The sequence below is a fragment of the Scatophagus argus genome, chromosome 17 (genome assembly GCF_020382885.2).
Source record: "Scatophagus argus isolate fScaArg1 chromosome 17, fScaArg1.pri, whole genome shotgun sequence".
NCBI classification, from domain to species: Eukaryota; Metazoa; Chordata; class Actinopteri; family Scatophagidae; genus Scatophagus; species Scatophagus argus.
The window spans coordinates 12,655,950-12,670,040 of record NC_058509.1 but is presented as its reverse complement, the minus strand read 5'-3'; the positions used below and the strand labels follow the sequence as shown (position 1 = coordinate 12,670,040).

General features: G+C 40.2%; 1 protein-coding gene across 2 annotated transcripts in view; it reads right to left on the bottom strand.

Annotated features, from left to right (window-relative positions):
• vps50 (VPS50 EARP/GARPII complex subunit) overlaps positions 1 to 14,091 on the bottom strand; it is a 91,655-nt gene that overhangs the window by 20,819 nt on the left and 56,745 nt on the right. Inside the window, exons 20-23 of one of the 2 annotated variants that reach the window (XM_046416991.1) lie at positions 13,442 to 13,548; positions 12,135 to 12,256; positions 9,086 to 9,163; positions 8,525 to 8,605 (exon numbers count right to left, since the gene is read on the bottom strand). In XM_046416991.1, the coding sequence (XP_046272947.1) occupies positions 8,525 to 8,605; positions 9,086 to 9,163; positions 12,135 to 12,256; positions 13,442 to 13,548 (388 nt within the window). The remainder of the gene's footprint in view (positions 1 to 8,524; positions 8,606 to 9,085; positions 9,164 to 12,134; positions 12,257 to 13,441; positions 13,549 to 14,091) is intronic. The other variant, XM_046416992.1, reaches the window with a different exon arrangement.

The following is a 14,091-nucleotide window of genomic DNA, read 5'->3' as shown; positions in this document are numbered from 1 at the left end:
CCTCACATCAAAGACAAGATGCTGTGATATTTACCAAAGTGAAAAATTATTCTTAATGAGAATATATGCTGTGTGTTTATATCAGCAATAATTGTGTGAATAATGAGATTACGCTATGCTTTGTGGTATTCATATGGGACATGTAATCTTCTTCCTTTAATGCCTTAGGGAGACAGCAGCACTAAAATCGTGTATCAATCAAAATAAAGAGTAGAGGATTGCAGGTCCATACCAAGTCTCATCTCTTTGGTATATTTTAGATTTTTGCAAAAAGCATACTAGCATTTCCAACTTTCCAACTTCCTTGCTATTTTGTTGCACACAAAACCACCCAAAAGTTCATTTCCAGCATTCTCTATACAACGCTTCTCAAAGTGTGCACAGGGACGTAAACTATAGACACTGGCTCCCTCATTACACTTAAGTAGCCACAGTCTGCTTTGCAAGTCATCATTTTCACAGGTTCGGACAACTTCTCTGTTTCTTCTAACGTGCTGAGTCAGGACCACCTCTGCTGGAGCATATATTTTATAACTGGGTTTTCAATACACATCCGCTGGGTAATTTGTTGTGTGGAGCTCAATTTTAAGCAACAGCCCTGAGGTAGATTTGAGGTTGGTATGGAAGTCCCTATCTGTCAGCAGCAGCACAGGAGCTTCCTCTCAGTATCAAATCTGCTAGATCCATCATTTGAACTGTGTGAATTATGGCTGTCACAATATCAGATTTTTACTACATGATTATCTGTACTATGATATTGATATTATCATGATATCAGAAAATATCAGTAAACGCCCTGAAAACCTGTTTCCTCAGTCAGCTTCTTACTAGCATCAATGCTATCCCACAATAAAACATAATCTACCACAGTCGGAGCAGCTTTAACGTGAGATAATTTTGTATTTGTGTTTTTAACTGTACTCTTCTCAACAGGCTCAAGATAACAGAGCAGAGTTTGAAAAACATGACAAAATGTGCTTCATTGCACCAAACAAGATTCAGCATTATTTGAATCAAAAGTGATGACCGCTGTCAGGCTCATGCCGGGTTCAGACTACACAATTTTTCTGTCTGATAGTCACCAGGTAGGATTGGGCGATTATAGAGTAAACTATATGTAAACTCTTGACTTAGCCGAGACATGACACACCACAGGTGAGACACGAGAGAACGCGTGTGATGTCACTGGGAAGGTGGTGCGAAAACAACGATGGTGTGTGAGAAACCTGAAAAAGAAAGATAAAGTGTCTTTTCACAGTTCCCCCAAAACTATTGTTCGGGAGCGTTCTGTTCTCCTATTGGTCAATGGTTGGAACACATCATGAAAGGCAAATAAAATTTTGAGTAAATAAATAAAAAAATAAAAGGTGATTTCTTACAATTATCCACATTCAAGCATCAGTATTCATCTTAAGATGGAATAATTCACTGATTAATTAATTGACAGACATTTAATCTGCAACACTTGTGATAATCCCCCATTTAAGACCTTAAAGGGGAAAAAGGGTTAAGCTTTCTCATTCTGGAATCAAAAACACGACCAAGGCAACAGTGCCAGATTGGCTCCTGCATCTTTTAAATAAAAACAAGGGCACTTTAACCTAAGAACTGAGGTTTTTCAAAGAACAGTGTTTGCGGACAAAAAACATAAAAAAGATTAATTACTGTTGAATGTCATTCCCTTGCCAAATGAAAAAAAAAAAGATCCTTAATTTGACAGGTTTGGTAAACTCTGAGAGCTTGGTAATTCTGTAATCACCCTTGTCACGATGGAAGTTTTCGGCTGGGGGAATTGAAAAGTGATCTCTCAGTTGAAGTGTCTCAATCTATCATGATTGACTGCTTACTCCTCTCCAATCCATTCCGTTGAGATTCATGGCCAAGTCGAGTGGACGAGCTGCCAGGCAATTACTGTCAAGTGGATCCTATTGCACCTCTTTGTCACTCTAATACTAGAAAATTTGGTTCTCATTAGATGAATGTCAAATGGAATTAGGGCCTTCATTTATTTTGTGTGACACCACCCGGCACCTCTACGCCTATCTCTGGCAACTATTTTCCCCGGGAGTGCTGGTCGGCTCACCTGCTTCGGTGTCACAAAAATATAACACAAAATATTTAAGAACGAATGAATGAATGAGCCAGGCTGAAGTGTGAGGAGAAGAATGCACAATATGAATGAAAGGATTTAAATTAAAGTGTATAATTCTGCTCATCGTCACAATCGTCATGCTGGAAGATGTGATGAATCATCAGCAGAAGGTGACGAGAAGCTGCAGACAGGAAGTGAGAGTATCATTGGGGATCAGCTGTCTCCTCATCATGGTTGAGCAGCATGACCTGAAGTTAGGCCTATCAATGAAAGTGTGTGAATGCTTTCCACTGACAACCAGACAAAATGTCAATACCTGTGATATCCTGACAGCTACAGTATAAACAGTCACACTATGGAGCTTAATTATGATCCATAATCCCCGTCAAATGGCAATCCCCTCTGGCTGGCTGCACCACTCACAGAGAGACACAACAAAGACACCAGCCAGGACAGTGATGTGCCCTCATGAGAGACACAGAACTAATGACTGGACTCAGTGTGCAGCGTGAAATAAAATGGAACGTGTGTGTGTGTGTGTGTGAAGACAATGTGAAAAGTATGCAGCACAGCGAGTGTAAAATGTAGCAGTGGCATTCAGAAGAACTACATTCTGATTAGTTTGTTTACATTCTCCTGCTATATATGTGTTTTGCTGTCCATCAGTGTGTATTTATGCAAGTCGTCGCAAGCACACTTCACTGCCAGGTTGCTGGTGCCAACAAAGAAATTACCCGGCTTTTCATTTCTGTTTCAGAGCCAGGTCTGAAAAAGCTTGAGTCCCACTCTGCACTAAAGCCGGATAGCTGATTCATGCATGCGCGCACACACAGACACACACACCATAAGCTCATCACACAATTGTGGCTTGACTTCAGAATTGAAAGACTCAAATGAGGGGTTAAAAAAAGAAATCAAACATAATTTCCAATTATCTTATCTCCATGCCCGAGCCGACGGTGAACACTCAAACAAATACACATATTAACACACTACTGTATATTCATTTGAAAGCAACCAATAGACTGGGAGGGACGACGCAAACAACTGTTCGTGCTGAGAGCTGAGAGGCATGTAATCACTGGCACACAGCTGCTAAAGAGAAGGAAGCGACAGGACAAACAGATGAAACAGGAGGAGGGAAGAAATGAGAGGAAAAGAAGAACAAGAGTTGGAAAAGCCAGTGAGAAAAATGGGCCGACTGATTGAAAGAGTAAATGCTGGTGGGTTATAGTATTGAGAGAAGTAAAATGATAGTGAAGGTGGCCTTGCAATTGCTTGCCAGTGGCAGCTCTCATCACAAGGTTGCCTGCAGCAATGGCCCTCAACAGCTGTCACAGCTGAACTTTCTGGCAGCGACAATATGGCCAAGGACGAGGTTCATGCATTATTCTGATATGGCACCGTCACCTAACTTGCCCTGAGGAATTTCACCAGATGATTAGAATATATTTTTTTAAGTAAATCATTATTTTATACGACAGCTGAATCCTTTCAAGTAAAACAATTCAGATCAGCGCTTCACATTCGGGTAAACACGACACATTTGAAGTTGTGCTGACGACAGAGCATATGATTAAAAATTATACAACAGGAGTTTTGTGGAGACCGTTGAAGCCAATTATGTCTCTGTCACTCGCAGAAGTTTCTCCCTAACCTCACAACCTTCCAAACACTCTCAATGAAATATTCAAAGTCCAAAGTGAGTGAACTCGAATTGAAAACTGTCAAACCCAGATGAGCAACTGGGTTTCAGAGAGGTAATCAAGAATAACGGAGGCAGAGAAACAGAACATAAACGAGGGGATGATCTTTTACTTTCTCCCCATGGAGCTCCCAATTTAAGCGGAAGCCACTCAGTACCTGAGGCGAGATGAGATGGAATCTTGCTGTCATTCATGTGGGACTAGGAGTTATTACCAGCACATTGGTTTTGGGATCCAAACAGTTGCAACCGCAAATCAGGGGAACAAAACCACAAGGATTCAGCAGCACAATTGAAATGCGGTGTGCAATTAACTTTATAATCTGTTTACAAATGAGGTCTACCCTGCTGCAATCTCTGGAGTGTGTGGGTGTGCGTATTTGTATGCAGGTGTGGGGAATGCGTTTGTGTACTCCACATGAACATTCTCACTGTGCAGTGAAGACACCTATATTAAAAGAAGGGATTCATAATCCATATGCCCCCACATCTTCTAAAACTGCATTAAAAAAATGTAATAAAGACAATATACATACAGCAGCTCTTTGTTATTTCAAACAGGTATACGCATTCATGTCTAATGGAAGTGTGCGTGTGTGAGTTTTGTGTGTGGAGATCATCATCAGAAGAGCAGAAAGAGAGTGAGACAAAGAAGAAAAAAGGGAGTGCAGTGTTAGCTTGGAAAATAGGGCATTTTTCCAACATTGAATGATTTATCGAGATGAGCTAAAATAGTTTTGCATATGACAAAGGGCAGACTAAAAGCATCTGGCAATACATTAGTGAGAGGATGGGTGTAGTTACAAAGCCAGAGTCTGAGGATACAGCCTGTGATGGCCACAAAGTGATATGATTATGCTCATCTGAAATGCGTGCACGTGTGTGTGTGTGTGTGTGTGCATGTGTGAGAGGATGCACATGTTAAAAGTTCCCAAAAACCCACACACATCTCAGTGCATCACACTCTTCCGATTTCTCTCCTTCTCCCTCCTCAGTCCGTCCATTTGTCCGTCTGTGTCCATTTCATCAGATGAACAGAAGAACTTATTACTGCTTGTCTGAATTTCAAAACTTAGTCAAAAAAATTACTGGGCTGTAGTCACTATAGTATTTCCCAAGGGGAGGAAAACATTTTGCTGTATCACACGGCAATTCAAAGTTTTGGTCACTCATTATTCTTTTCGTGTTTTCTCACTTTTATTTGGTTTTCTTCTCTCTTCTCTGCTTTAGTTTGCTTCAGTTTTCTCATTCTCCTCTCACCCATAAACATTACAGCCAAGTAGTCGTGTTTACCTACCACTGCCTTGGAGTACATGTGAGGACAAATGGATTATGAATCCCTTTGTTAATATAGGTAACTTCACTTATTTACCTACAGAGCTGAGGAGAACAGTTGAAGTGAATTTGTTGTTGGTACTGATTACAAATGAGTTTAGAAGTGAATGTTATGTTTAACTAAAGACAGATTCTGTGTTTCATAAGAAAAAAACAGATTAGAGATGTTTGCTGGAAGTGATGCAATGTAACATCAGTGTGTTTTATGTGAAGGGAGCACTGGAATAAGATCGATTTTTGGGTCTCATTCCCTGGTCGTCTAATAGCCACCAACCCAAAACATCAATATTTGACAACCTAGGAATGAGACTGAACGATCAACTATATTTCTCCAAACAGCATCCAAATGCATCAAAATACTAAGGCAATGGAAAAATGCAGGTAGGGGACAGAGTCTCTGCAGATACACACACCATCAGGCACTTCTATAAGGTCACAAGTGATGATTGACAGGTTTTATTTTTGTTCATATATTATATCTTGCCTACAGTTTGACATCCACCCTTCGATCCACACTGTGGTAGAACACACCTACACTGATGATATCATGTCCAGACAAGCTATTAAGCTGCACTATACACTTGAGTCTCTTGTATCCAAAGCTGAAAGCCTGGGGAAGACACAGTCCTGCCACTGGATTTGGTTTTATCAGTCATTTTGACTCCTTCTGGACCAAGGGGGACCTGTTCAATGATGATGGATTGCATTTAAACAGACAAGGAACAGGAAAATTGGCTTGGAATGTTATTAATTTTATTGCCTTTAGTCTTAATTGATGGTTTCCACAGCTAGACCCTGCACAGCATCATGGGTGGTGCATTCCATAGCCCTTTCTCTGACATTGCTGATCTTGGTGGTGCTGGTTCAGTAGCACATTACTCATTACATACATTAGTGGTTTAAATCATACTTATTTGACAGAGTTTTCTTAGTGGCTATGGGTTATCCTCCCTAGCGACTTCGTTGACCTGTGGTGATCCCCAAAGCTCCTAGCCCTTTGCCCTTTGTTCTTCAGTATATTTATGCTACCACTAGGACATATCATGAACAAACACAAAATCTAGCACTTTTGTCATGCTGATGACACAGATTTATGTTCCATCAAAAATCAGCTAAGAGAATAATATTAATCATCTTTATCCTGCCTCTCAGAAATAAAGTGCTGGATGTCCTAGAAGTTTTCAGGCTAAATGAAAGTAATTCAGAAATAATTTTCTTTCCTATTTTACAGAAATGTTTTGGATCCTTGTCATCAAATATCAAACCCGAATCCAGAAACATGGGTGTGATATTTGACAGCGACCTTTCTTTTGATAAAAAAATTACAATCATGTTTCTATCAATTAGAACGCAGAAAGCAGAACCGCTGAGATCTTTCTAAGATCAAATCTCTCAGCCTGATCTCTAGAAGGTCATCGTGCCTTTTTTTCCTGTTGTTTAAATTATTTCAATTCATTGTATTCAGGGTTGAACCAAAAAGCAATTTCACGCCTTCAGCTAATACAAAACACAGCTGCTTGGCTTTTAACAAATATTAAGACACAAGATCAACCCTCTCTTCACTGGTTATCAATCAGTTAAAGAATTGAATTGTAGATTTTATTGTCGTGGTTTCTCTCCCAGCTACATTGCTGAATTGCTGTTGCCCTACGAGCCAGGGCACAGCCTCAGATCCTCAGCCACGGCTCTGCTGGCTGGTCCTCGGTCCCGGCTCAACAAGAGGTGACCAGGCATTTGGAACTCTGTACCCAAGGACCTGAGGCTTGCAGACTTAATGACTACAAATAATATCTCAAAATTGATCATTTCATGAAATCCTATCATTAATTCTAACACACTAACACTTATTGTCATTGCCTGTTTTAATCTTGCAAAGTACTTTCTAACTCTAATTTGGCATACTGTTGACACATCATAGTTTTAATTAAAAAAAACTTCTGGTATTCTCTCCTAGTGTTCTTCACCATAGTTTTGAAGAAAATTACGGGAGGAAGAGGTGAACCAACATTAAAAGTGACAGAACTGTGCAGTGGATCTAACTGATGCAATTGACAGGAGTAGTTCATGTGGATTTCGAAAAGTAACTGGTATATATTGTGCAGAGAGTTTACGTCAGCAAAAAACTGCCGTGTTAAACTTGAGTACGGAATTTGCTGTGGAGTTAGGTGGTAAGACAACACTGAACTGGGCAAGATGCAGGGGAATCCACTTTTACAGAACAAAAAACAAAAACAACAACAACAACAAAACAAAACATGTGGCATAATGTGGCATATTTAATAATTGCAGCCTGGTCTGTAGTGTTACATCAGCATACAGATGAAATTGGACAGAAAGTCCCACCACTTTTCAGAAATAAGAAATGAAATACCATTATTCTCACCATGGGAAAAGAATACATTTTCTTTTTCATTTTCACAGCTGATTATTGTGAGTCACAATTTGTAAGTGATAAAAATCTCATTTGAAGAAGCATAAGCAAAAATGGCCTATTTTGCAATACAGCCACTTCGAGCTTTGTATTTGTCCTGTGCTAATGTTTGGTTTCTAGATCTTCAGAATCTGACGCTTAAGAAAAATAATGTGAACAACGGACATGTGCAAATTGCATTTTTAAAAGAATAAAAGTTGAGAGAGTTGAGTCTAAGTGTCTACATTTCAGTTGAAGGTAGAAAATATGCAGTGAGCCATTCATACAAATTTCTACCTTAATTAGACTCTAGGGACAAGCATCATTGTTTTTCAACTCTAAACCATACACCTACAGAATTTCAGAATTGTCTGTAAGGAAGTAAAACTTCAGTGGCATTGCACATTATGTCAGATTAAAGTTCAACTTTGTCTTCTCTGAGGACAGGCCAAAGGCAGACTGATATTGAGACAAATGAAAGGCAGAAGCAAGAAAAGACACTTCATGTAACAGAGGAGACAGACAATAGACAGATGTACTATCTGACAAAAGTGTAGGGAGTGTGGACTGCACCAGACTAATTGTCACTATGTAGTATTACAGAGGGGAGTAGTGATTGAGGCTAATGGATAGCACACATCCACCCTGGTGTGGCCACTTAAACTGAGATGAGGGTGTGTATGTGTGAGTGACCACCGGCCAGATAATGATGACCCATAATGCATTTTGTGGCGACACGGGCTGTGGGTACGCATGTGGTTGAGATGACCAAAAAATAGAGAGGTATAAAGAGGAGAGAGGCACATAAGTATGGGCTGGATGATGGGGAGGCGTAGAGGGGAGAGAGCATGTTTGTGTCAGGGAATGAGACAGGCGATGAGGTAACGAGAGAGAGCTGAAGAGAAAGAAAGAGTAAAAAAATAAGAGCAGACGAGAAAGTGAAACAGTAAGTGGAAGAAGAAAGAAAAAACTATAGTCTTACCATGTCAATGAGGCTCTCTTGGATCCGGTTCAGTGTGGTCCTCAGTCTGCTGCTGATAAGGCCCAGACCCGATGACTCATACTGTTAGAATACACAGGCACACACAGTTAAGAGTTGGCACTGCGCACAAACCCGTTCATCTATAAGAACATACACTTCAGCAGAGTGTGAAAGCAAACATACACACACACAGCAACATCTGCTCTTGTCTCACATAGTCGAAGACTTTCTGAATCTTTACTTTCTGCTTTTAGTAAGTCTACTCTAAGCCAAAAAGGGAGGAGGAACTGGGAGGAACAGTCATCAAAAATCAGACAATCACGCAGGCTACAATAGATGACAGATGAGAGGTAAAGGAAGAGGAGAGTACAGAGGATGAAAGCACGGCAATCTTAACATGAAAATGCTTCCGAAATCACTTTCAGATGTTCTTAATGTCACTTCAGAGAGCAAATCAAGCACAACTTAAGGGCTTCAACTCAACCACACCACAGCTACCATTTTGAACTCACAAGGTGGGGACAACCTTGTGTGTTAGTCATAATACTGCTCTGCTCTTACCAAGCAAGCAGGGCCCACCACTCTGGCAGTGCCTGCCTCTCTGCCACCATGAGCTGGCAAAGATGGGCTTGGGACAGGCTATGGATGAAGAATGGAGAGCAGTAAGGAAAAACAAGAAGCAAAATTGAAAAAAGACAGTATAAAGAAAGAAGCAAACAAACAAACAGAATTAGATTAAAGGAGACAATGGGTGGAATTACTCTTGTCAACATGTAAACACTCGTCAACTTACAACATAAAATTTTTGAATTTGGATTGACTTCTTTCTAGAAACGTCTGAATCTGTTGTTGAAACATTTTAATATAAATGAGACCTCACTCGTCTCAATGCATCTTATGCAGTTCGGAACATTCAAATTGACATCAGCAAAACAAACAAACAAACAAAAAAAACAATATGGGAGCTGTTTTAGGTCTTGACTACATGTATACAGATATTTTTCTGAATGTTTCATTTCTTTTTTGATTTGCCTCCTTCACAAAGCTTCTGTCCACATGACCTTTGCTATACATGACCTTTGCTTCCATTCTGACCATTTTTTAAATCTGTTTCTTTTGAGTCCTCCAACTTGGGGGAGGTGCTAAATACTAAATTGCTGAAGTCCCCCCATTAATTACACTGCTTTGAAGGTAAAAAAATCTAACTCCTAAATTTAAAGTCACCCTGAGTACAAATCAAAAACCAGTATTTTAGATAATAATCTTAATTCATCTTCCTTCACATTTATCTGTGCCGCCACTTTGTTGGTTTGCTTTGATGATCTCTCTCTCTTTCTTTGTCAACACATCTTTCCTACTTCTTTGTTTTGGTAGCCAGCCCCGCTCCTCGGTCATCCATTTTTAACTTCTCTCCGTCTTAATCCCTTTTTCTTACCAAATCCTTCTTCTGTCTCTTAGAATAGACACTCGAGTGAAACATCCAGGTTATTCCAATGAGGCACAGCTTTCCATACTTTTTAAAAAGATGCCCCTCTCAATCCCAGCAGCAGGAAATCCTGGATATTAATGGTGATGCAGAATCTGTGAGCACGGCACATCGTGCATCTTTAGCAAATGCATGACAGAGTCAATAGTGCAGCTTGACTTGATAGTGCCAATACACACACATAATGGGGTATTTACTCTTTGAATATTAATGTCACCCATTACTCTTCAAGTGAATAAGTGAAGCAGCTCCATCTTGATTCTGGTGGTGTAAAGAGAGCAGAGCCTAGGTCAAAATACCAGCGTATGTGCGCAGCAATTTCCATAAGCTTTTTAAAGATTCATAGGGACATTAGCATCTCCCTGTAGGTGTCTCTTTGAGCGGGACTATTCATGAAATGGGTGAGTTCATGAAATTACACTTAATGAGGACTAGTGGAAAAAAGAGAAAGAGAAGAGAATGAGCGTCAAAGAGATCCAGACAGAGAAGGTGTGGCGTGTGAATAATGAGAGGGGGAAAAAAGCTGAAGGGATGAAAGGCAAGTGATGCTATGTGAACGGAGAGGAGCATGTAAGATTAAAGATATTTCATGGCACAAAAGATGAGAAAAACAGATCAGGCCTGACTAAGAGAAGGACATACAGTGTTTGTGTAAAGAGGGAACAGAGAGTTTAAGACAAGGCAGGCGGCAATACGGAGAAAGGGGGACATTACCAAAGGTATGAAAACGGAAAGAGGACAGACACACACTTTCATACTGTACATGGACCCACAGTGGTCAGATTAAGACACATGAGAGAAGGGAAAGCTTGACAAGTTGTCAGCTCACAACCAGTGTGTCACCTTCTGTCATCTTCCCATGACACACACAGACAAACATGCCAATAATGTGTAACAGAGCTGCCGCAGCGGTGCCTTCATCCTCTTTATCTCTTCCACCTCGATGGGGCAGAAGTCATTTTGTTGCTATCATTACCACTTCCCGGGGGTGATACTGACACAAATGTTGTCTTCTTTCTTTGTGAGGCGCAGTATAAATGACATGATAGTCTTTAGATGGAGTGGGGGAGACTGGGCTTACACACTGTAACCTATCTTTCAACTGAAATCTTTACAGAGAGAGACAGCAATGAGAAAAGATGGAAGCAGTAGTTCTTCCCTATCTCACTGGATATCATCTTATAAATAATTCATAAGCCCATTTTGTTAAAGCACCAGAAGTAATATTATGTAACTGCAGCATTCCAATGATTAAAAAAAAATTGAAAAAACCCTTTACCGGTTACTTGTGGGGTACAGATAAGTCACTTCTTTATTTTTAGTTGCATTGCAATGGATGGCATGACACACACTGGTATGGTATGATGCACATCTTTTTTTTGTTTTCTATAAGTTTGTGGATCATTTTCTCCCCTTACTATCTAATGAAGGGAGAGGAAAAGAGATGAAGAATGACATGCCAAACTCAAATCAAGGATGTTGTAGATCATTGTTGACACCTTAAACCTCCACACCCCTAAATCCTTTTTCCTCTGCAAGTCCACACACAGGCAACATCAAATAAGACTTGTCACCATAATACACAGTCTGCAATCATACACAGTACAACCAAGTGAAATCCGTGAGTCCCTCCCCTTGCATCAACCCCCATGTCATTGTATTTTGGAAATAATATGTATGGTAGTTAGTGGTGAAAGACAAATCATTTCATGTTATCCCTTTGAATTCTGCTATGAATTACACATGGAATGTTGTTTTAAATTAAAACATAGTTGCAATAGATGCAATAGTTAAGACTAAAACTAAACATTTTTATGCAAAATAAACTATGCCGAAAGGAGCAAATCCATTCTGCAGGATAACTAAAACTAAAGTGAAAAAATGGCGAAACAAATACAAAACTATAGTAACTCTTCAGCCACATATGTAAAAACTGACGTCGACACTGGAACAATTGCAACAGAAATAACAAAAATAGATATAGTCACAAGGATTTGCTGCAAATCCACGATTTTCCAGTCGAATCATTCTGCCAGCTAGAGGTGACTGCCTGTGTTTTAGTCATACCCCTACAAAATAAATTGTGTTATCAAAGAAAAGCAAAGCGACTGAGAAACACCGTACCATGTCATTGCGTCCAAAGAAGGTGTACACGGCGTAGAGGTAGTAGTCGAAGAGCTGTGACACACAGTGGATGACGTCAAAGGCGATCGGCTTCAGAATGTTCATCATCTGCATGTACTTCCCTGTGTGGAGTTGACAGAAATAGTCAACCAGAAGTTTGCTGGACAACCTTCATGTGTTACTGGTTGCATACCGGAGTGTAGCACAGTGGCCTCCCGTATTTGGTCTTATTTTAGGCCTTAGTTCATTCCATGAGATGAATGAAATGGTTCTGCTCTTAAGCACATCTTGTAGGAGATTAAAAGAGTTAAACTCCAGTAAATTAATTATGGTGGAACCACATCCTTTAAGTAGGAACTTCAGCAGGAATACATTGAATTTGCATACACTTGAGGGAAAGGACTTAATTTACTAGTAAGGTAATAAAAGGAATGAGTACAAAGGTACAGGGCTTGTAACAAGTTTACCATTGACTCACAACTGATGAATGGAGGAAAGAAAAGAAGAAATGAATTCAATCTAGACGCCTTTGACTCTGAGACAGCACTATTTCTCTTACACTCTCATTTTTCACACCTCTCTCTTAAATTCTGCACCAGGAACTCAGGGAGCAATCTAACTCCATCAAAGAGCTGCAGAGACTGAATTAGAAGTGATTGTGTGGAATCAAACTTTAGCTTTCACTCAGTTTTGCCACACAGCTATAAATCAATATTACCAATTGTGTGAAAAAACAAGATAAAAGAAAAAAAAAAGGACTCCATTTTGTTCTGCATGTGCAGTGATGTTTTGAGGTATGAACAGAACAGGGGATGAATGAACAGTTCGAAGGAAAACAACTGTGGTGGGGTCAGACTTTTTTTTTATTGTTTCAAATGCTAAGAAGAGCAGTAGATCTGCATTAGCCTGATTTATTAAGTGAATCCATATAGGAGATGATGTATTCAGCCATACTACTTACACAGGAGAGATAACTGCCTCGTCAAATTCTGTTTCACACATGATAATTGCATCATGAGGGTCACATTGCCCAAGGGCACATCTGCAGAAAAGGGCCTCAATGTCGCTATAGTCACGTCACTGAGACGAGCAAGTAGCTCTTGGGAAATTGAAAGTTCAGCGCTCAGGGCGAAGGCTAAACATTATTACTGCAACTAAGTCACGCAGGTAGCAGCAGACACTTGAGTGCTCCCATTGCCATGAGCTACTCGCTTCATCAGTGAATGATTGTAAATTTTGGTAGGCTAAAAAAGATACACACTGTGGCTAGTGGTACAGATGTGTTTGCGTGCGTAAGCAGAACTCACCGACAAGCCGGATAACATTGAGGGTGGTGTTGGTGAGGATCGGTGCATTGGTCTTGTTTAGGTTGTAGTCTGACTTTTTCTTGCTTCTTATGGTCTCCCGGGACACACTGATGCATGCAGGAGGTGAGGGTGAGAGAAAAAGTGGGGCAGAGTCATAAGAAAAGGAGAGACTCAGTAATATATGTTAACGTCACTAATCTTCAGCAATAATGAGCCAGGTTCACAATCTTAGTGTGGGTCACTGGCTTGTAATTGATCAATCAGAACCCATTACACCATGCAGGAGAGACAGAGGCACCCCGGAGGTGAAGACTGTGAACTGGTGGTCCTGGAGCAACAGACCCCTGACTCTGACTGTTGAGCCATATTAGCCAGCAATCATTACATGGGCCTTCTAATTACTGGATGTGACCAAGTGACCTATTCAATAATTAACCATTAGAGATTCCTTTTTATAAGAATGAGAAATTAGAATTTTACTGACTATAGGCTAATGTCAGGTTAATACACACAGGAAGCAGGAAATCGAATGTGGTGAGAGAGCGAAATTATCAGGCGTGTCTGACCTGTGAAATAATGAGATTCAGCACTGAGCACAAACATCGCATGATCATTAGTGAGTCATTGTACATTACTTGACAGGAAATGAT